Source organism: Theobroma cacao, chromosome 4 (genome assembly GCF_053813885.1).
Source record: "Theobroma cacao isolate CCN51 chromosome 4, ASM5381388v1, whole genome shotgun sequence".
Taxonomy (NCBI): domain Eukaryota; kingdom Viridiplantae; phylum Streptophyta; class Magnoliopsida; order Malvales; family Malvaceae; genus Theobroma; species Theobroma cacao.
Window position 1 is genome coordinate 33,976,228 of NC_142642.1, and position 22,609 is coordinate 33,998,836.

The 22,609-nt window shown below is 33.6% G+C and overlaps 2 protein-coding genes across 3 annotated transcripts; both read right to left on the reverse strand.

The window, feature by feature from the left end:
* Positions 1–788: 788 nt before the first annotated feature.
* DGL (alpha/beta-Hydrolases superfamily protein) lies at positions 789–2,318 on the reverse strand. Its single transcript, XM_007033936.3, has one exon. It carries the CDS (start codon positions 2,316–2,318, stop codon positions 972–974), a length of 1,347 nt encoding a protein of 448 aa, XP_007033998.2. The 3' UTR covers positions 789–971.
* An 8,762-nt stretch (positions 2,319–11,080) lies between these two features.
* On the reverse strand, positions 11,081–22,034 carry LOC18602512 (lipase class 3 family protein). Of its 2 annotated transcripts, none has more exons than XM_088805919.1 (14): positions 21,485–22,034; positions 21,247–21,385; positions 19,712–19,931; positions 19,525–19,625; positions 18,536–18,657; positions 18,366–18,457; positions 17,940–18,045; positions 17,199–17,353; positions 15,451–15,572; positions 13,438–13,559; positions 12,533–12,630; positions 12,217–12,428; positions 11,597–12,005; positions 11,081–11,497 (listed from the first exon to the last, which is right to left on the reverse strand). In XM_088805919.1, exons 1-14 carry the CDS (start codon positions 21,752–21,754, stop codon positions 11,422–11,424), a joined length of 2,244 nt encoding a protein of 747 aa, XP_088662045.1. In that variant the 5' UTR covers positions 21,755–22,034; the 3' UTR covers positions 11,081–11,421. The 2 variants fall into 2 exon arrangements, with proteins under 2 accessions (XP_088662045.1, XP_007033999.3); XM_007033937.3 differs by having other exon boundaries at positions 15,451–15,575; positions 21,485–22,029.
* Positions 22,035–22,609: the final 575 nt, after the last annotated feature.

Here is a 22,609-nt window from a genome sequence, read left to right on the forward strand (position 1 = left end):
GTGGAAAGTAAATCAGAAATTGCAACCAAGCTATTAACTCCTGTCCCTACCAGCCCCCAATCAGTCTCTCCTTAACAAAGACACCATAGCTGTAGAGCTAACATTGGCAGGTTGGCCAGGTTGCTATTTTTTGCAACTGTGGTGCGTGTGAAACTAAAGAAAATTTTAATTAGAGAGAGTTTTATATATAGTAGGAATTTAAGGCAATTGTAACTTGCTAAACTAGGATATCTTTTCCTTCTCTTTTTCATTGTCCACTAAATTTGAATAAGAAGTTAAAAATCAAGAACATCAAAACATGAGCCAAGTTCAAAGTGTGCATGTGTTTTTGCTTTGTGTGGATATGTTCTGCAAGGTGCTTTTGTCTAGTGAGTGAGTTTGTACATGTGAGAGGGAGAGGGAGAAATTCCTCATCAAATTAAAGCACAAGGTTTCTGTTGGTGCAAATGGGCTTTATATAAAATTTAAAAAATTGGTAAAATTGATGATCCAATCGTTCCACTATATAACTTTATGCAATATAACCTTTGAGTTAAGACAACTTTTTATTATGTGTTATAACTTTTCTATTTTGAAAATACATTAACAGTTTCTGATCCATATTTTCCATGTTTAGCTTCATGTCATTAAACATCAAGATCTTTATATGGTTACTAGTTATTTGAGAAATGAAATAGCTAGAAAAAGGAAAGAGAGGAATAAGACTACCAAAATTTGTAAAACAAGGAGAATAGTCTTTAAATAATTTCAACCATTCTACAATTGGTTGTGCTTGAGATAATCTCTTGATTTCTTCTCAGAGATTACAAAAAATTTTCCCTGAATGTACAATGGACTAATTTTTGCTCTAGTTCTATATATATATCACTAATGAATTCCCTTTTCCTGCGAAAAAATCACTAAAAATGATTGGCAAAATAAAAAAGATATACAAGGCCAAGGGGGTTCCTAAGGTTAATTAATAAGAATAATTAGGATCTTTGAGATTGAACCAAGTTTACCATATTGATCGCAGCATCTTTCCATGGCAAATTAATGTTAAAATTTTGGGCACTCAAGAGCAACTCCCTTGCCCTATTTAGAAAATCAACACCATCCTTTTGAATCTGCACTCTTTTGGGCCATTTGAGTAAGCTGATGTATGTTTCAAGGTCATGAACGCATGAAGGATTTTGCACGTTGAAGAAGTCCAGGACTAGTTCAACACCAACGTGAGCATAACATGAGCAGCTCCATGGGAACTCATATCTCCCTCCCAAAACCCTAAAATTCTCGTTGAATAAAACACCTGGAAGCTTTGTAATGGGGTCGTTAACATTGGCTATTCTCAGCACTTTAACTCCCAATTCCTCACACCTTTGCTTGAAACTTGAGTTCCCAACTCTAGGTCCCCCAAAGGAGAAGACAGTGACCGGTATTTCTTGGTCTGAATCGATTTTATTCAAGCCAAGCTCTGTAATATCATAAGCAAAAAGAAGGGCCAAAGCACTCCCCATACTATGGCCAGCCACAGTTATGCTCAACTTCTCACCTTTGTATTTGTTTAGTATCCTTGAAACCTCGGATAGAAGCTGTTCGCGACAACTCTCGAGTCCAAACTTGCTATCTGTTTCGTCTGAAGTGTACAAGCTCAAAAACCCTGACTCCACCTTCACTTCCGGCCTCGGGTTATGCGGGTCTAGGCGTGCAGGCGTGAGCGAGCTCATGAAATTGGCAACCCATTCATGGTTTGTAACCGTCCCTCGAAAAGTGATCAGCACATCTCTTCTCCCTAGCCTTTTAACGGCATCATCCGATGACACCGCTGCATATCCAATCCAACGGCCGCAAGAAGCCGTTTGGATTGGAATGTTGACATCAGGTGTAGCGTAGATGTATTTCGTTACTTGGTAACCAGAGTTCTCCATCCCAACTTCTTTTAGCATACTCTTCTTTCCGTACTTGCAATTCAAGTACCTTCTGGAGTTGGGGTCAAGATCAAAGGCCTTGTAACAGGCGGCGACGAACTCCCCATATCGGATGATCTCTTTCCGGAGAAGAGGGTGCAATGGTTCGACTAGATTTTCCCAGTTGTTGGAACCTTGAATTTCTCTCCAGAAACGAGACAAGATAGAACTAGTTTTGGAAACTGCGGCAGCAGTGACCGCCATAACTGGTGTTTCTACAGAGTTATTAGCAATAACTGATTGTCTTGATGAAGAAATCCCCGTTTTCTTTGGCAAGCAAACTTGCCCAAATGAATGTGACCGACGCTGAATGTCCCCTGGAAATGCGATATGGTTCATGTTTATGCTTGGCATCAACACTTTAGACGCCATTTTAGAGGGTGTGGGAGGGAGAGAGACAGGGAGACAGAGACAGAGACAGAGAGGGAGATGAGAGGCTACTCTATTTTGTGAAAGAATATGAAACAATTGGATATATATATATATAAAGGAAGGAGAGAGGAAGAGAGGGTGGGAGCTAAATACCTGACAATGGTGTTTCTCTCATGGTGAAATTGAGGGGCAGAGAGAGAGAGGGGAAAATGGAAAAAGAAAAGAAAAAGCACGTTGCCGAGTATTTGACTGAGATAATCATTCAAAATTGCGAAGGGAGGTGGTCGGTCGGGTTTATATTTTTGCGGCTGGTCAGCCTTCTTTTTACGTATATATTAAAAAATTAATATACTCTTCTAAAACACATATACTTACTATAAATAAACTAAAACGCTCATAAACGCTCACAGGCGTTACTTTGTCGTTTGCTTTTCTTTTTCTTTTTATTTTTATTGGGGTTGACTTCAAAACACCCCCAAAGCTATGAACAGAGCAAAATTCCCTGGCTATGCCCTGAAATGTTAAACCCAAATATATTAATTTCTGCGTACCATGCAGATCCCAGTTGCATATTTTATTTCATTCTTTAACGTTATTTTGTGGATTCATCGGACAGGAATTTAAATAGCATTGTTTTGTGGATAAAATGTTAATTTGAGTTTCGATTTAATCACCTTTGTCAAAGTTCAACTTGGAATGGTAGAACTTAGTAAGTCAAGGAATTTCACAGAGAGACCAATTAATTAGACGGAACGTTGATTTTATTTTGAAGATATGAATAAATTCTCAGTAAAGAAAAAAAAATTTAATTGTTGAAGGAAAGAATTGGTTTTCCATATGTAAATGTCGATAAGTAACGGATTGTACTCATATGTTAATAAATGTAATCGCATGAGCGAAAATAAGTCATCTCCATAAAAACACATAAGAAGATAATAATTTTGATACAATATTTAATTATCCATAACATTATTAAATAAAGTATTAAAACATGTTACAATACTTACAAAAGTTCAAAGCAACTCTTGATTAAACATCCCCAGCATTTTCAACGAATGACGTCTAGTTAGGTTTTACTTTATATAAATTATGACGTTAATCTGGGGCCAACTGGTGATATCCCACTTTACCCCTGGAGGGGCATGCTTATATAGGGACATAAACGCCACTGGGACAGTAATTTTTTTTTACCCTTTTGCCCTTTTTGGGAATTATCCCTATCCTTAATTTAATTTGAATTAGGGTTCCCTATTTCCTTAGTTTTTCATCAATTACTTAATGAATACAAGTAAGATGTGGTCGGAAAAGAGGGATAATATAGAATTAAGATGTGGTCGGAAAAGGGTTTGGAATTTGGCCGGCAATTAATTTTCAATAAAGGGACATAAATTGTAAGAAAATTACACACATGACCCAAAAATCGGTTACTTGATTTGACGAACATGTATATAAATATTTATGAGGTTAAAGAGACAAGAGTGTTAAAGTTCAACGCGGGGGAGTGACTTTTGGCTTTTGGGCATAAACATTGAAACGCTTTTGTGTTCTGCTCTTCTTTATCACATGCTATAAACCTTTCTAATTAGATTAGGCAACGAGAAGTGTGCTTCACCGCCAGCTTCCTCACTTCCTCTTACACGGTCGCTGGTTTTTGACTGCCTTCCCCTTTGCCAAGAACCTTATATCATAAAAGATTACATATAAGACTGTACCTTCTGCTCTCAAAATTTAGTAATCCTACTGTTTCAATAAAGTAGATAAAAAGGTTTGTACTTCTTTTTGCCTTTTTTTTTTCAAATTGGTGTAATATTTTTAAAAAATTTAAATAAATTTTTATTATTCTATTATGTTTAATCAAATTTTTATATTTTATTGAACCAAATAGTCATTTTTGACCAGGGTTGGCTTTAGCATAAAGCCACCAAAGCCCATACTTTAAGCCTCACAATTTTATAAGTCTAATAATTTTGTATAATATAATTAATTATATTAAATATATATATATAAATTAAAATAATTAATAAAATATTATTAAAATTAAGTTTTTATTAAATATTTATTTTTTTTATTTCTTTACTTTTTATTAATTTTTAACTATTTATCTCATTTTCTCATTTATGTAAAAGTCAAAATAATTAAAAAAATTACATATTCTCTCACTTTTTCAATTATGTATCTAATAAATTTTTATTTTTTATCACTTCTCAATTCTCATAATACTAATAATTCTCAATTATTTTTCCTATTTCAATGAACTTAATATGTTTTTAATGATTTTCTACTAGTGGTAATTTTTTTTAATTTTAATAAAAAAATACCTCATTTAAATATGTAAGCGCTTTATGCCTTTTAAGGTATTGAGCCGTCCTACTTTTTGACTAATGATTGACTAGCCGAATGTTAACGCAAATGATAAAAATGTCATGTGACAATGTTATCATACCATATTATCATCCACTATCATAATCAATATGTAACGTCAGTGTCACGTGACATAAATAATGATAAATTAGTATTTTGTCTAACAATAATTAGTTAACTGTTAATTATTAAGACTTATTTGATTTAAAATAGAAGTATAAGCACTTGATCAAACTTAAAAAAAATAAATATGTATTTAAAATTTTTAAAATGATTTAAGAGTTTTTTAGGCATTATGCCTTTTCAATTATTTATAGAATCCTTTCATTATTTGGGCATTGAAAGAGATTAATTGGCAAAGTAGATAAAATATGTAGACCGGGTTAAAATTTCTTACTTTTGCTTTCTTTTTATTATACGGTAAAATCTCTATAAATTAATACTCGATAAATTAATAATTTTGATTAAATAATGTTTTTGGTCGATCTCAACTTGGGACCAACGTAATAAATTAATTATTCATTAACTTTATTAGATAATATATTTTTTAAAAAATACACATAGGTTTCACCTGATATATAAATTAATAATCTCTTTATATATCAAAATTATATATATAAATGACTTAATTAGGAAATCTTTGTAAAATATGGCTAGAATGTTATTTGTTTTTCTTGAAATTGATGTCTCTGTAGACCTCATTTCTAACTTTTTTTATATTGAACAAACCACATAAAAAACCTTCTCTAGTTTTGGGAATTATGCAGTTTTATATCGTTTAGCATCACCTTATTCGATGTTGGCTGATAAATACTCTTATGACCTTTCGATTGTATTTGAAATTGTTGTTAATTTACTCACTTACAAGTTAATCTTTTCTAACACCTATTGTTGCATGTTATTGCTCTTAAGTGCAATTTGGATTTTCTATTTGGTACTCACACAATGTTTTACGCATTTCATCTGTCATTGTTAATTTCTTTACATTTTTTAGATGAAAAGCCACTGTATTTAGTTTTATCATTTGTGATACTGAATGTTCTTTTTATAAGTGTTTTTGCTTAACTTAATGTTCATGAAGTATATTAATTAAGTATATATCAAATGTAATTTTAGTTTGTTGCAAAAATGAATAGTTTCATTACTTTTATTTAATAAGACTAATTATATTCATAAACTTGTTTTAGTTAAATAAATACATAGAATAATAATGTATCGTAATTCGGTAATTAAATAATATTTGTATAATGACAATACACAATATATGTATTAAGTTCAATATTTTAGAAAAAATGTCTTGATAAATTAATTTTTTATTAATTAATAAATTATTAATTTATTAATTAAGTAATATCTCGATTAATTAATAAATTCTCATATTCTCAAGGAAATTAATATATAGAGATTTTACTGTAGTATTTTACCATTAATCAATTTTTTATCATAATTTTATTTAATATTGGATTGAAATTTTCATTGTTATTGATATATAATAAGGATAACAAACACATTGTAGATGTCGTACTGATTAATATTTTGAATTTTTTCTTAAAAAATAAGAACTATTGATATCAGTTGGTTTTGACATATTATACATTCTAGATTTATGGTCTATTACATATGCTTTTCAAAAACACACAAGGTACAAACAATTTTCCAACATAAAAGATAAGCATTACAATTATAATCAATCAAAAAATAAGTTTTTATGCACTTGAGTATTTGGTTCATTGATTGATGTATAATTTTCTCATTTAAAGAGTAAGATTCAAATCTCTCTTCCCCCAATTATAAAAATAAATAATAAGTTCTTATAAGGAAAATTATCCAAACCAAATAAGCAATCACCTAATCAATACATTCATTAATCAACATGGGAACATGTGATTGGGAGAAAAGAACAATACAAAATGGGGTAAATTTACTAAATAATAAGATTTAAATTTAAAATTTAATAATATAACTTTCTTAATTTCATGACTATCGATCGTATTATTTAATCATATGTTTTTTTTTACTTAATTTAAAATATTATAAATAAATAAAAATATATAGTCCTCAACCTTGTTTAAATTCTTTTACATTTCGGACATTACTTGTGCTCGAGAATAGCACCTCGTTTGGTTTAATTGAAAAGCCAAGAAAAAAATTAACCATAAGTATTCTTGTGTTGGATGAACCGTGTCAAAAGCCGAAACTGTCAAAGAAAGGCCATGACTATCACATGCGCCCACAGTCGGACCCTCGAGGGTCGTCCGAGCCCCTAGCTCACTAAATATAAGGATTCTTTTTATTGGTTAAGAAAATAAAAATGAAAAAAAAAAGAAGAAAAAGGAAATGAAAACAAAAAACGAGATTATTCTACTGATGGAAAAATACGAATCAAGCTGTCTTTTTTTTTATTTTTCCTTTTAGTCAAAACATTAATCAAAAATGTTAAGCTGATGGAAAAATATGAAAGGAAAAAATTGACAAAATTTTTTCCTTGTTATAGACTTTTGGGTTAGTTCCTCCCATTGATCTTGGAAAATGGTGGATGAGAGGAGAATCTGTTTGAAAGAAAATGAGTAAATGACGTAAAATGGAGTATAAACAGGTTACTAGTTTTGACAATTTTGATATGTTTAGAAATTGGCTGAGAGGGCCGGGCCGGGGAACATGTGAAACAACAATTTGAAAAATATGTGTGATATTTGGATTCGGGTTGTTTTTTGTTTTTATCAAATGGATTCATTTAATTGTGTATGAAAAATTGATATAAGGTCAAGTTTATGTCAAAATTAGACAAATTGTTGAAAATAATTTTAACAGCATCCGAATAAGAGACAGTTTGAACATTTTAAGGCTGAAGCCATACTCAAAACATAAAACTAGGAGCACCAAAGTCAAATCAAAACCACACCCAAGTTATGTAAGTTTATTTTCTTTTCTTTTTTTAATCCACAAGTTTTGAGAGCAAGTACATTTATTAAAATTATGAGAAATTTTGAAGGAAAATGGTTTGAATGTAAACAAGAAAATTTCATGAATATCTGAGAATGTAAGAATGATAATTTAAAAAAAAAAAAAGAATGTAAGAATGATATAATTGTTTATTATATTCAAAGTATTCTTGTTACTATTATTTTTTTTTACAAAATGTATTCTCTTTCTTTCTTTTTTTAATTTTGGAAAAAAAGAGGATCGTAATCATTTTCTTTGAATAAGAATCATGTATCAATTAATGAATTAAATGCTTGAACATATGCAAAAACGATTTGAGAAAAATTCGATAAATTTTTTCATTTCACTACAACAAATTTGACTTAAGAGTGCATATTAATAAAATATGCTATTAAAAATATTTTTAGTAACACTTTTTGTATTTATTGTACAGCACTATTATAAATTTGATTGTCCTACACAAATTTAGTAGTATTATAAATAAAAATGTAACTATAAAAATTGCATACACTAACAAAGACTATAAACACACTTCTAATATTGCTACTAAATATTTAAAAAGAGCAATTAAAAATTTAAATAACTGTATTTTAAGATTTTACTACATATATAATTTGAAATAAAAAAAAACTTGTAAGGGCATATATTTTGTTGTCATATATACTTAATTATCTCTCTAAATCTGATGCCTGATTATTTTTTGGACATAAGATTTATAAAATCAGAGAGATATTTATTAGTATACTCTACAACTTAAACCAAAGGTTTCCATACATCTTTTATCAATTCAAAAATTTCCTATGGAAGTTGAAGTATGGCTTGATCAAACTCTTCTTTTGTACAACATATGACAACTGCCTGGTTAATAGCTGAGCCAAACTTTAAATTGCTTTATTGCTTTTTTATTTTTCTATGAAAGAATTGACAAGAAAACGATTCGATTAAACCACACACTGAAAGGTCCCAGTCAAGAACCGAAAGTAATAAAAACATTTCATGGTTTAGCAGTGGCTACGGAAGAAAAGTAAAGATATTTTTCATGGGGTTGCATGGAAATTAGGCAATGATCATAGAAATGGCTGCCTTAATGTGTTCTAGATTGTCGAGCCCTAAAGAAATGAAAAGGGTTGTTGATAAGCATGAAAAAAAAAAAAAACAAAAGAGAAATTGTCTAGTCTAATACGTTTCTATATAATCTTTTTTTTTTCTGATTTGGATTGAATTTGAATTCTCCCCTTACAACAAATAGTCTTCTTCTCCATTGTATTTGGCCATTGCTGCATGCAAGGTCACCTTTTATTATTCCAAAAACCTCAAAACTTTGTTACTAAAGTGTTTCTATGCTTTTTCCTAGAAGTCACGATCGCATGCTTCGCCATCTTTAATTGGGTGGTGAAACATTGAAGTCCCAATATATATTCTTTTTAATTAAGAAATTTGAGGATATTTTTGTATTTGACCGTGGATGGATCTTTCCCATTTTCTTTTTCTCCTCCTTTGAAGTTAGGGATCTTCACAATGCCGCCATGATCTTGCCATTTTTTTAGAGTGGATTTTGAATAGACAAATAAAATGACTACGACCATAAAATGGGCTTGTTGAAGGGAAGACGAAACAGGTTTCCTCCAAAGCGGTCCTAATTAAATTTAAAAAATATTTCAACTATATTTTTCTGTGTAACAACTTTACTGACGAATAGATTATCAATATCGACTACTTTTCTAAGGTATAATTTTATTTTTTTTCATTAACTTAGATTTTTGAATAATAAGTTATCTCGATATATTTTATCATAATCTTAAGCGTTTTAGATACTCTATCATATATAACTGTTTTCATATGAATTACTTAAATTTTTTATAATTTATTACTGTGTGTATAAATTTTTTTATTATTTCAATTTACTTGTTAATGGACTGGATCATGAATAAATTACTTACATCAAATTAATCAGCCTGAAGAAGATAACAGTCCATTTCAATTTGATCCCCACAAGTTACAGTTTACTTCAACTACGGGAGTAGGGTTTGGCAGATGTTGAAGATCCTGGGTTTTAGTAGTTGTAATTGGTTGTTTTACATCTATTCTTTACTTCTGTTAGTAAAGTACAGAAAATTGGGTTAAAGTACAAAAGTTTTTTGGCTCACATAAAACATAAAAGTTAATAATACCAAAGTAATCATGTCCACAAATTTGTCAAAGGTGAAAGGTATTTGAGTCTGCATTGATTGGACAAAGGAAAAATTGCTAGCCAATAAGTGGCTATCATATAGAGTCAAGCCGAAGCTGAGCGTTGGCATGTTCAGTTTTCATTCATTCTTGATTCGAGTTAATTAGCCTTTGTTTGTTAGCCAAGTGGCCTAAGGGTCAGGGGTCAGAAATAACAATCAAGAGCTTCGTGAAACATGAAGTTGGCAACTAACGTAGCAGCAGCGAGCAAAAACTAGTAATGTCATGTCCATGTCAAAATGTTGCTAGACAAGATAAATGTGAAATGTCTGATAAAATTAGAACAACCGCCCAACACCATGGACGTTAATGCTGACAAACAACCAAGCCCATTAGTGTTTTTGGTCGGTTAGTTCTTATAAATGGACAGTTGGGGGCATTGAACCCTTGGGGTCATTCGTAATCCCTTCCACGTTAGCTAGTTTTTGTCCTCCAAGATTAGTGGACGTGCAACATCTGATGGTCCACGACAAATGGTGAATCAGGGAGATGTTAATCAGTCTCAAAGAAAATAGTGTCTTCGATGTGAGGGCTTAAACGTTGGACGGCAGTGAGTGTCCTTGTCTGCGGCGTCGTGATACTTGTGTTAGTAGGGGGAAAAGGAGACTAAATTTTTGTTGTTTTGTCACTTGGTTTCCCTACAACCAATCGGCTGCAGCTCAGGGGAATTTGTACGAGTTCATATTGCAGGATTGGCTTAGTCAATATTACAAAGTCAATATTCATTACTTCTACTCTCGGACTGCCATTCCCTGGATAGATTGTTGTGAAAGGATTTTCCCTCTCTACTTTTTAGGTAAGTGAGGACATGCTAGTGTGAAACTGTTGATCATTTATTTATTTATGTTATTGTTAAAGTTTTGCTTAGGCTGTCTCTTTAAACTTTTTGACTTCAAATTCAAAGGTCAGAACGAGAGATACAAAGTTTATGAGAGGAGAGATAAAATTAATTTTTACTTCTTATTATAGAGTTCAAGAGTGTGTGCGTGCGTGTGTATTTATATATATGTATGGAAATAGATTGCAAGATATCACAAAATTTAATTACCCAAATACATAATCCAATACAATTGTTAGTATTTTATTATTTATGAATGTTTAAAATTTTGATTTTATGTTTTAAAGAATATTGTTTGCTTTTATCCCAAAGCCACTTTTGCTTGTTCTAAAAAGTGGAAAACTACCAAGAGAAATAAAAATATATGTTAGTACATGTACAAATGAAATAATTTTCAAAAATTTTGTAACATAATTATCACATTGAAAAAATGTAGATTCAACCATCTCCGTAGTGAATTTGTTCAATTGGCCAAAATAGCAAGAAGATGCCAAAGAATCCTGTGACACAAAAGCTGGACAATGTGTTTCAGTGTAGCACCCTTTTCTAAATATGGAGGGTACACGGCAAGTTACTTCAATTCGGCTCAAAAATGTGCGCCACGTTATGGCCTAACTGTTCATACCCAAAGTCTCTAAGACTATGCTTGATAACATGTTTGATCATGCAACCATGGGTTTTCATCCTAAAGACAAACATTCAACACTGAATATTGGCCTCAAAAGATGCCAGTCACACAATCGGAGATACATCCAGTGCACCTATGACATTTTCAGCTTCCAAAACCTTTCGCATGGCAGAGTCACATCTGAAAAAGATCCAAGTTTATCAAAAGTTTTGCTGCTTTTGACCAATATGTAACAAGCGAAAAAGTTCAAATAAGCATGAAATAACTTAGCAGTCATACCTCCAGGGCAGATGGTCAAAGAACATATTAGGTGAAACCACAATATCTTTTAAGTCTTCTCTGTTTACTAAGAAAGCTTTATACTTCAGTGAGTTCTCTTGGACCGTCCAGCTTTTCCACAGTGGGATATTTAGGTTTTGTTTTTGAGGTACTATATGAATTACACGGCCTGGTAGAAACATCTCAGTAGGATCACTGGCCGACCCATTTTCAGATCTGGAGACAGTTTCCATAAACTGAGATATTGGATCATCTGATCGATTTAGATCAGCAGCAAAAGGATTGATGAAATCACTATCACCAATGTCAACAAAAGGATTGATGAAATCACTATCACCAATGTCAACAAGATTTTGTCTCCTATCAGTCTCATGACAGAGGGAAAACTCCGGATCTTGATCCTTGCTCTCTGCATAAGTAGTCCATCCTTTAGTAAAACATCTGTCCCACCATAGATTAAGCAGCAAACTTTACATGCAAACAGATTCCACTCCATGATAAGGTAGTACAAGATTGCCATCTACCATGATGGCAACTTGGAAATTTTTGGATTTCCTCTATCTCATGCCATTTATTTGCATAAACAGAAAATTATTTTTACTATCATTCCAATACTTCACCTTTGCTTATTTCAGAAGAATATTCGGCCGGATTCTCTGCCTCAATCTTAATTCTATGAGAATTGTTCGCATAAAGAAATTGGTGTGCAAGTCTGAAAATCAAGGCTGTATTAGTTTTGGTATTTTCTGATAGTGCTGTTATTGCAGCTGCACGAAGCCGTAGGATCGATCCAACTGAAAGGCGGGCAGAAAATTCATTGCCGTGTACAATGCTGCAGAAACCTCAAACACTTACAATGAAAAAACAAGAAATTTATGGATAAAATTGGTTATCATTCCTTTAAATTTTCAGCGGCATGATTGCATTCAGGATTACCTTGTTACAAAATCTGAACATGCATCTGACACAACTGAATCAATGCATGGAAGAGGTCCATAGGAATATACATGTAAATTCGGAAATTGCTGATATAGCTGCAGATAGAAAGCAAAGGACAAAAAGTTGAACATAAAATAGTAAGTGAACAAAGCTTTTCCAGCGAAAGAAATTATAGAATTCCTCTTTGTCTTTTCCTCTTCTTTTCTGTTTGTATTTATTTCGGTACTGGTGAATTGTGGAATGGTTGGGGTGGGACACAATGGTGTAGTTTGACCCTCAGTACCTCATGTTTTATACACTATCAAATGAACAATTATGCATGGGTCATTTCATATTGATCTTTGATAAGCAAGGAGGCTCAAGATGCCAAAAAACATTGTGGTATTTATCTCCTTACAAACATTTCGAAAGAGAATGCAATGCTTCGTGTCATATCTTCAGAAGCAAAAAAAATGTTTTAAGTTGAAATATATCTTCAAGGCTCAATAATCTAGAAAACATGGCAACATAAATACAGATGCCTCTATATTATGTAAAGTGATCCACTCTCGTAAGTTAGGGCCCAAATAACCTAAAACTTCCACACTGTTCCTATTAGATTCTAAGCAGAATCCACAACTTCAAGTTAAGGGATTCTCTTAGAAACCAGTCAGGTCATACCATTTAAGTGAAATTTCCCCTTCTACTTTTCCATGGTTAATAAATAGGATCATCTTGATCTCTATTAAAATGCATGTCACTCTAACAATCCACAAGTTTAAGAGAAGAAATAGAGAGAAAGAGATTATGGTCATATTCAATGGGCACATAACAGATATTTACCTAGATCTATTCAATTATCCAGCATAGTATATAAAACAAATAGTAGATAATCACATCAGTGGAAGTGAGGGAAAGCATACTCTTATTCCTAACAATGCAGCAATTGCACCTCCTAAGGAATGTCCAACTATGCACAAACTATAACCATCACATTCACATCCAGCTCCCAGCAATGAGGAAAGGAAGCCAACTGTCTGACATTCTGCATCACCATTTGCATTCCATAGATCAGAATATATGAAAGCTAGGGCAGACTACATTGTAGTCTGTACAGTCTCATAAATATCCAATTTCACCATTGTAAAGACAAAAATAGCACTTAGCAAAACTTGACATAAGGTAAATAGCATGAATTAATCTCATAGAGGTCAATAGTTCAGAAATCAGATTGACTTTTCATTTTGCACAGGAGAATTAAAAGGATTCATATGCAGTATCAAAGGAATACTTCATATATAACCTTTGCTACAAAGTAATTTTTAAAAAATAAAAAGAACAGAAAGAACAAAACACTTTGTTTTACAATGTGTCAACATGATGAAATTTGTAATTGAGAGAAGAAAAAAAAATGTTTAAATATTTATACCAAAACATCAGCTTCCAAACCCCAGAACCTGACTTCTCACCTTATATTTCTCCTTGCAAAACATTTATGCAGAATAATGAAGGGAAAAAGGATAAAGATACCATTAAGGTAGATGAAATTGATATAGCAAAATTACAGCCTATAAATGTAGCATTGTCTTTTCATTCACTTCTCTTTTGTGTTCTTATACCACCTCACCCCCCCCCCCCCCCCCCCCCCCCCTTTTTTTTTTTTTATGAGCAATGGCTTAAGCAATTGTCCTGCAAGTCATAGTAATTGCTTACACAGCATCAACCAACTATAGCTAATCATTTAGTTGGAAGTTTTCTGCATTTGAGAGTAGCTTATGCATAAAATATGTAATGGAAACAACAGAATTATTATTCCAACATAGTACGATTAAGTGCAAATCAGATCTACTTTGGAAGTATGTGCTGCGACATAGTTGTTGCTCCTCAATATACCTTGGTAAACCATGTTAGTAACATCCACCAGAAGCTGTTAAATTCTAAAAACAAGCAGACCAAATATGACAAAAGGAAATCTAGGTTCGTGGTTGTTTAAGAAAATATGCACATTAGCATTAAATTTGCTAGGTTTTCTGATCAGAGCTAGCACTTTCCATTTCTTAGTAAGGACACGAGGGAAAAAAAATGCCACGTGCCCTGTCCCCTCATTAGATAAATTAATGTTGAAATCTCTCTGAAAGCACATTATAATTTGAAATATTATAAATGTAACTATTTCTTGGCCCTAAAAGCATCAAGTCTCAATCTAATTATGCAATTGAAACATTAAAAATAAATTGCATGGGCTACCGCCATAGACTGCCCTCAGCAAATCACAACAGCAAAAAGAGTGACCATCACTCCCAAAATAAAAGGAAACTGAAATGTAACGGAACAGAAGTGTACGGATATTTAAAGCATAAATTAAAACCAAAACAGGTTCTCCATTCTTCAGCCTTTAAGCTTGCTCTTTTTAAGGCCCTAAACATCATGCAAGCAATACTGCCAAAGATGGTCACCATATAAAAGGAGGCAAATCATGGTGAAGTGGATAAGGGGCAGTGTAATAGACAAGAATGTGGTGCATACTGGTGGTGGGACGCAATCACTACACAAAGCAGTTGGGAGCAGTGAGTTTGTTCTGCTAGAAATGATTTTTGTCAGTTGAGATGACAAGCATGGTACTGCTTAGCAATGGCAGGGGCAGTGAAGCCTCTGTAAGTACAATGATGTTAGACAGTTGAACTGCTAGAAATGGTGCTGAAAAGCAACACTTCAATTGGAATGTCGATGACAGTTTGTGACCTCCAAATTACTTGTTTAAATCCAAGAAATTTTGGAGCACGTGCTGCTCAACCAAACCAATAAATTTGATGATAGAATTCTGAAGGGCCTCCTCATATTTCTCATCAAAATACAACTCAAAGTGGTAATTATAGAAAAAACAGCAAAAGCAGTAGTGCTAATAACAAGAAGAACAACAATAAAGATCTCCTTACCATCTCCAGAATATCCTTCAATCTGTGTGTAAAGATCCCGGGCAGCTTCTACTATACCTGAGTGCCCATAGTGCGGGAAAGATGATTCTACACGTTGCTTGACAGAAGGGTGAATATAACTGCTACTGCAAAGAGGAAAGTATAGTTATTGAATGTCACGTTATTTAGAGACACCAGTAAACATAACAAACTAGAAAGCATAAAAACATGTATTTTTAATACAAATGAGGAGGTTATTAATTACTTTGGAGGGGAAAAGGAAATGTGATGTTTGGCAAAGCCAGAAGAACTAATGATGCAATCTTAGAAAGAAGAATTACAGTCGGAAGCACATTGATGCTGTAAAATTTCATATCCCAATCACACTTAGAATGATATAATTCCATATGGTGGATATCATCATTTGGGGGTGTAAATGAACCAATAAGTTCATTGAACAGTCGGTGAACAAGCCTGGTTTAGTGTCACTATGTTGTTTATTAAATTAAATGAACAAGTTTGAACAGTTTAAGAAATAGCATTTAGTAAACAAGTCAAGTTCAAACATGTCAGCTTGTCCTTTTAGTTTTGCAACACTCATATTTTACTCATTTATTGTTTAAGGCAGAGTAATATCCTAGGGTTGGACATCCCTGATTCCCACTCTTAGCAACTGCAGTTGCTGTTCCCTATATTCACTCCCTCAATCAGTTAAAGCCCTAGCCACACAACTGTTTCCATTCTGTTCAGATTTCACTGGACAGTCAAGTCACTTCCCGTCTCTCTTCCTCCAAACTCAAGCCCTAGGCTCCCAAAATTATTTTGGTTAAGTTGTATTGAGCTATATATGATTTGCAGTTCTACACCTTTGGCAACACTGTTTCTATTTTTGCGACTTGTTTGTTCACTACAAGCATGCATCATCATTGTCGTCACCAATTAATTCGTATGTTGATTTGAAAGCTGGCAAACAGATTGTTTTGATACTCTTTCATGAGCTCATTTATTGAACTTTAGCCAAACTCAAGTTTATTAAAAATTAAGTGGGCTGAGCTTGAACATAGTGCATAAAACTCAAGCCTATTAGTTAAACAAGCAGAACTCAAACAGGGCCAAGATCAACTAGGAGTGGCTTGTTCACACCCTTATCACGATCCAGTTAAAGAGTTCAATGGAGAAGCTTCTAAGATATTCAGCAATACAATAATCATACTATCTTTAACATTTGGAAGTATTTTTTCAGAAATTAGACATCTCCATACTGAGGTACTGGGCACAGCTGCACCAAATAGATAGAAATGCTAAATTTTCCCGCTAGTCTGTGTATGAAACCACTGCTTCAACAAAGGAGAACACTAATCCCCAGCCCCCTTCCCACTGCACACACATATTAATGGGCAAAATACTAATAGCTAAACAATGGATCTTGATTTCATGAGTTGCATCCTCAAATATTTAGTTCATTTTAACTTTTCCATAGACCATGGTTTTCTAAGTTCAGCGATTCAACTAATCCCAGAACATCAGGGGGGAAAAAACTTGCAAGCACTACTTATCACAGAATTTTTTGCCCACTTGCACCAAGCTCAAGTGGTAGGTGAGATAAGGTTCTCGATAAAGAAAAATAAGCTGACGCCAATTCAGCAAGTCATCACATTCCAGAAACAGACCAGAATGAATAGATTAGATAGCAGTTAGTGATGAGAGCAGCAACCATATTTATATGCATCTGTGGAAATTTGTGTATGTTAAGAGAGAGCGAGACTAACTTTATCAGTCCATCCAAATCCATCTCAGACAGAGGACATTCCCGGCCTAAACCGTCAGTTATGAGATCTTCAGGGGTCTCAGTTCCTCGTACAGCAATCACTACAGATCTTAGATGATGTAAAACCACAACGAAATATGCAGCTTCACATTTTTTCTAGGACAGAAAGTAGCAAAGAGTTAGAAGTGAAAACCTAGTCTTGACCTCTTTCCTGATAATGATTAAAAATCACCAGGATTGCAACATTATGCATATTTCCATTCTCGTAGGCCACACTTGGACTTTGGAGCTTGGAATTGAATTAGACAAATAATTTTTTTTTTCAATGTAATATTTTTATTCTCATCAGACTTATAGAAGAAGGTTAGCAAATTTAATTGGCTTTGTAATCTTATATGGATAGGGTTAACTAGCACTATGAAGAGGGGTAGGCTTGTACGTCCTACATGATTATGGTTGTATAAAAGATGGAAAAAAAAATCTTGTCAACGCATGCATCAAAAAGGCAAAATAAAAACAGTTTACTCATCAATCTTCTTGTATCTATCCTAACTATACCATATTCATCAAATGCAATAAATACTGAAAGCAGGTACAAACTAGGTGGTCAAGGAAACGCTACCCTTTTGGACACTATTATCCCATTAACTATTTAATTCAGAACCTAGAACAGCCATCAGAAGCCAGAACTGGTTCATGCTTCAACATGTAGATTAAGACAAAACAATACAAGTAAACTCACTTGACAAACACGGCCTCGACGAAGTACTCCAGGAGGTAAATTGACAAATTTTAAAAATGCTGCTGCATGACCTCGCCACCAGTTATCACCATCAAGGGCAGGACGCCTAATAAGGAAAGTGGAACTTACATAAGAAAGTGGAATATAACAAATCTCTAAAAGATATGATTAACATGTACAGAGTAATTAGGAGCTAATATTTTAACAGGACAAGTTAATCCTTACATATGAATAAGTATTGCATGAAAATATCTACACAAGCATGTAAAACATAAGATTGCATAAATTTGCACAAACTGAAAATTTGATAAACAAAAGGAGCATCAACACTGATTTCATATCCTGAACTTTTTACGACTGTGTTGTGTCATCATGCTATATAGATAATCATGCACCTCAAGTGAAATTCGCCTCTATATTGACAACCTGTTACGAGTCCACGGGGTCAAAATCCCTTGCCTATAGAGCCATGCACATGGAAATACAAAAGGATTTCTTCCAAAATCAAGCAAAGGGCCCTGCATTTGTAAAGCGTTTTTAGGTTTACCATGTAAATCATGGGGAGTATATTTAAACAGTATGCTCTATCATTATACCGTGTAGGCAGCTTCAGCAAATTTATGAAAAGCAGCAGCCACCTGCAGGTGTTCTAGAGGTGCCTCAACAAAACATTCATCGGGTTCATGGGATTGACCATGCTTCTGCAACAATGCTAGACCTGAAAGATAATGCTTCTAATATGTCAAGCAAAATAAGTATAGCAGAGGAAACAAAACCATGAAAAAGTCGCTACTGAATGCACGTAATCACAGATTTACAGAACTCCATCCCCCCCCACCCCCTCCCTTCCCTTTTCTTATTTCTTTTTGGCTCTACAGAAAGAAAGCTTGTAAAACAGTTACAGCATACATCTTAAGAATTTTAACTACGTCAAGTCATAATCCCATTGAATTTTTCCATGTAAGAAACAGAAATTGCTTTAGCATTTTTCCTGAAAAATTTATAAGAAAATAAATGCTTTTATTACATGAAGCATGCCCATTTTTGTGTCTTTCAATCGTAGATGCTTGAAAATATATAGCAGCAGCCCCAAAATGTCATGGAAGTCCAGAAAAATAACAGAAACAATGAAGCTGGTAAAAGGAATTGAAGTTGGGACACCCTCTTCTGGTGTCATATCATATCTTCATAAGAATTTATTATATCTTTCAAAAAAAAAATCGTATCTGGATAAGAATTTATTATATTGTGAAACATTAAAGCATTTTTAAATTCTTAGAATTTGACACATGGGAAGAATCTGATTACCTGATTTATATCTTTGTACAGATGTCGTGTATCTAGTTACACATGCAACCCCTTGAGGTAATAACAGTCACAGACTCTCGGTATCTAGGTTCTATATTAGCTAAAGTTAACGTGTAAAAATTTCAGTACTGTCTCCGAGTTTTTTAAGAAGCTTATTGGCAAATCACATATTTTACAAAAATATCCACCACAGAAGTTGAGGATCAAGGGTCAAGAAAACAGAAGCAAAATGCCTTTGATTGATGTAGAATATGCAATCAATAAATTGAAAACAAACCTGTCAAAAGTTCCAAATGTCCAGTGCCTGATGCACGGTAAGCAACAAGATCACCCAGTAATTTTGCTACTGAATACACTTCGTCATCTTCCAATACAGTGCTGGAAAAAGTACAGAAAGAATTTAAAAATCCAATGGCTTGCACAACTAGTATCTCCATTTTATTCCAAATTGTAGAAGTACCTACAAGTATTCAATACGTCCCAGACAACACAAAGCCTCACGAATTCCATAATCAAACACCTCTTGATAGTGAGCTTTCCATGCATCATCTTGCGTTGCATAAAAAAACCTCCATCTTAAGACATCAGATCCTGTAAAACACTGCACAAATGCAATACAACATGCCGTGACCATAAATACAACCATTACTTTTAGCTTCCATGCACCAGTGCTAGCAGCCAGTCCTACATTACAAAAATTGCCAAAGATTAGGGCAAGTTTCCATTAGAACTAGGAACGGTGAATCTTTGCATTCAAAAATTCATAGTGATTAAAGTTACACCTTTCAAAGTTAATCAAGAGATCACTATACTTAAAATCCTGCCTACACTAGCAATCTTAATGAGTCAGCAGCTTGACTGGTTATTTCTGAAACTTGAATTAAAATGTGGAGGAATCAACAAACAACAAACTATAGCATAAACAGTATTAGGTATTGGAAGTTTGATGAACTCAATTACAGTTTGTTGAGGTTTCCTCTTCTCTAGTATGAAAAATCAAGTTCCTTTTTCTTTTTGTGTGTGTTTCATTGATGCAACTTCAAAGATAAGGCGTCCATATTAGCAACAGAAAAATATACAATTTTTGAATGGCTTCATGAATTCATCAAGAAACTGAGTCAACTGTTGGAAACAGACATGCCAACTAAATCCAGGAATTTACATTTTGAAACAGTATGATTAGAACACTTTAACCCCTAATTGTTAGATGCACATTCATTCTTCACAACGTAAGTTCAATTTTCAGGAGCTTTTCCTCACATTTAGAGGGTCATTCATCCCCTCACATACACATCCATTTTAATGCACTTTTGATTTCTCACACAAGGTTAGTTAAATGAAGGCTAAGAATAAAACAGACAAGCAAAAATCTTAAACTAAACCATGAAACACCTGTTTTGGGTAATTATAGAAATTGTTATCAAACACTCAAGTATTAGAGCTTAATAGCAGTATTAAAGAATATGAAATTTAACCAAGGGCTCGCATCTTATCACAATAAAATTAATCTAAGACAACAGAGATTTCTTTCTCCATGAATTCAGTATCGACTTACAAGTGAGATGCTTCCTCATTACTTCTCTAATGGTTGTTGGACTATAGAGAGCAGAAAAGTTTGTAATTCCTTTTCCACATGCAGCCAATATTATTAATTCCAGTAGCCAGTCATTCTTTATTTCTTAGTTACAATTTAAAAAAAAAACTTTTTTCCTTATCTAATTACACATTGACCAAAGATTGAAGGAACCATTTGGTTATTCCATATGAAGTTTACATAAAACAAGCAATACTATTGAAGTTTATTACTAAGGACATGATCTTAAATTTGATACATTAGATGGCACAGTAATGCAATATGTGAGTAAGACCTTAGTTTTTAGTTTACTTCTATTTACTCAGAAAGTAATAGGCGTACAAGTAGCAACATACAAAAAACAAGAAAGAAGGGATATTAAAAAAAAAGATAATAGGTAAAATATTAGAATGAAACCCATTTTACCTTCAAAACACTGACTTGAATTTCCATCTTGAGAAAGATATCTAGCCACGTAAAAGAGAAGATAAAAAGCACCCAAAATTTGCAACAGGGTAAGCACCAAGGCAAACCGGCTCCACCAAAGCCATGTTTTGTATTTCACCTATTCAATCAAAAAATAAAAAAGACCCCCAATTTAGGTTTCAAGATATAGACATAATATATATATATATTATATTTAGTTAAAGAATACGGTAGCTACCCGTCTGTCGTGGCGAATAACAGCGTCCAGGACGTCAGTTTCAGAAGGAGAATCGGTTATGGTTTTGGCAGTGGCTTCTTGGGCAATTCCCAGTTTGATCATTGTCCCGATTTTAATAGCAGCTAACATTGAAACCATGGCGAGTGGCAAAACCTTGCGGTGGCCACATCCTGGAAATGCAATGGCCACCAGAATTCCACCCAACACCACCACCAGCAAATTGCATGCTCCCAGAACTATTGACGTTAATCTCAAGCTCTTGACCCACATTCCCTGTAATTATTTTGCTCGATGGAATTGAATGAAAAGGCATAGATACCTTTCTTTTCTTTTCAGTCTAGTTTTTTTTTTTTTTTTGTACGTTAGTTTTGATGTAATGGCAATCCAGAGCAGGGCGTGAAATTTGGCACGTTGTTTTTCATTTTTGGGTTTTTCTTTTCTTTTTTAATAATTTTTCACGCACTGAGGATTTCCATGGAAGGGATGGCTGTGGGTCAAATTCTGGCTATGGCGTTTTTCAGCTGTTCCTCGTTGTAGTTGTTAACGGTTTTTATGTGAGGTCAAAAGCGGGCTAGGACTAATGCATGGTCTGTGCGTAGACAGCCTGTTTAGTGGAAGTGAGCCATGTTGAGCTAGCCCACGAGCCTTGTGCAATCATTTGTCAGCCTTGTAAGCCCAGCGTACTTGAAGGTCTCGACCAAACATGGCCTATTTCCAGTAGTAAATGGGCCAGCCATTTTGTTCCGTGTCGAGCTAGGCCTGGTGTTGCCTGGCTTGTTTCAATTAAATTAAAGAATTTTTTTTGAAAAGTATATTTTATTAATAAATAGTTGCGAGGAGCACATGGATATCAATTTGAGTACATTGTCATACACGACTCAACTGCAGACTGGACGAGGCATACCGCTCAACCCCAAGCTATTGTCCAAAATTAACCAAACCTGAAATTATGGAACATTAATGTTATTTTTTATGTATTTTTTAATTTTATTTATTTTTCAACGATATTATGGATTAGATTTTATTTTACCCACGTTCTCTTTTGAAGTATAATTAAATATTGATATTCAAAATTAAAAATGGGTAAACTTAATGTAGACGTCTCCTATGTCCTGTAAACATAAT

Excerpts from the sequence above, each read along its gene's own strand:
- DGL (XM_007033936.3), bottom strand. The coding sequence starts at position 2,318 with ATGGCGTCTAAAGTGTTGATGCCAAGCATAAACATGAACCATATCGCA.
- LOC18602512 (XM_007033937.3), bottom strand. The coding sequence starts at position 21,754 with ATGTGGGTCAAGAGCTTGAGATTAACGTCAATAGTTCTGGGAGCATGC. Across the intron at positions 18,658-19,524 it reads ACATTTGGAACTTTTGACAG|GTCTAGCATTGTTGCAGAAG; the intron begins GTTTGTTTTCAA and ends ATTATCTTTCAG. Across the intron at positions 12,006-12,216 it reads TTCTTCTGAAATAAGCAAAG|AGAGCAAGGATCAAGATCCG; the intron begins GTGAAGTATTGG and ends CTACTTATGCAG.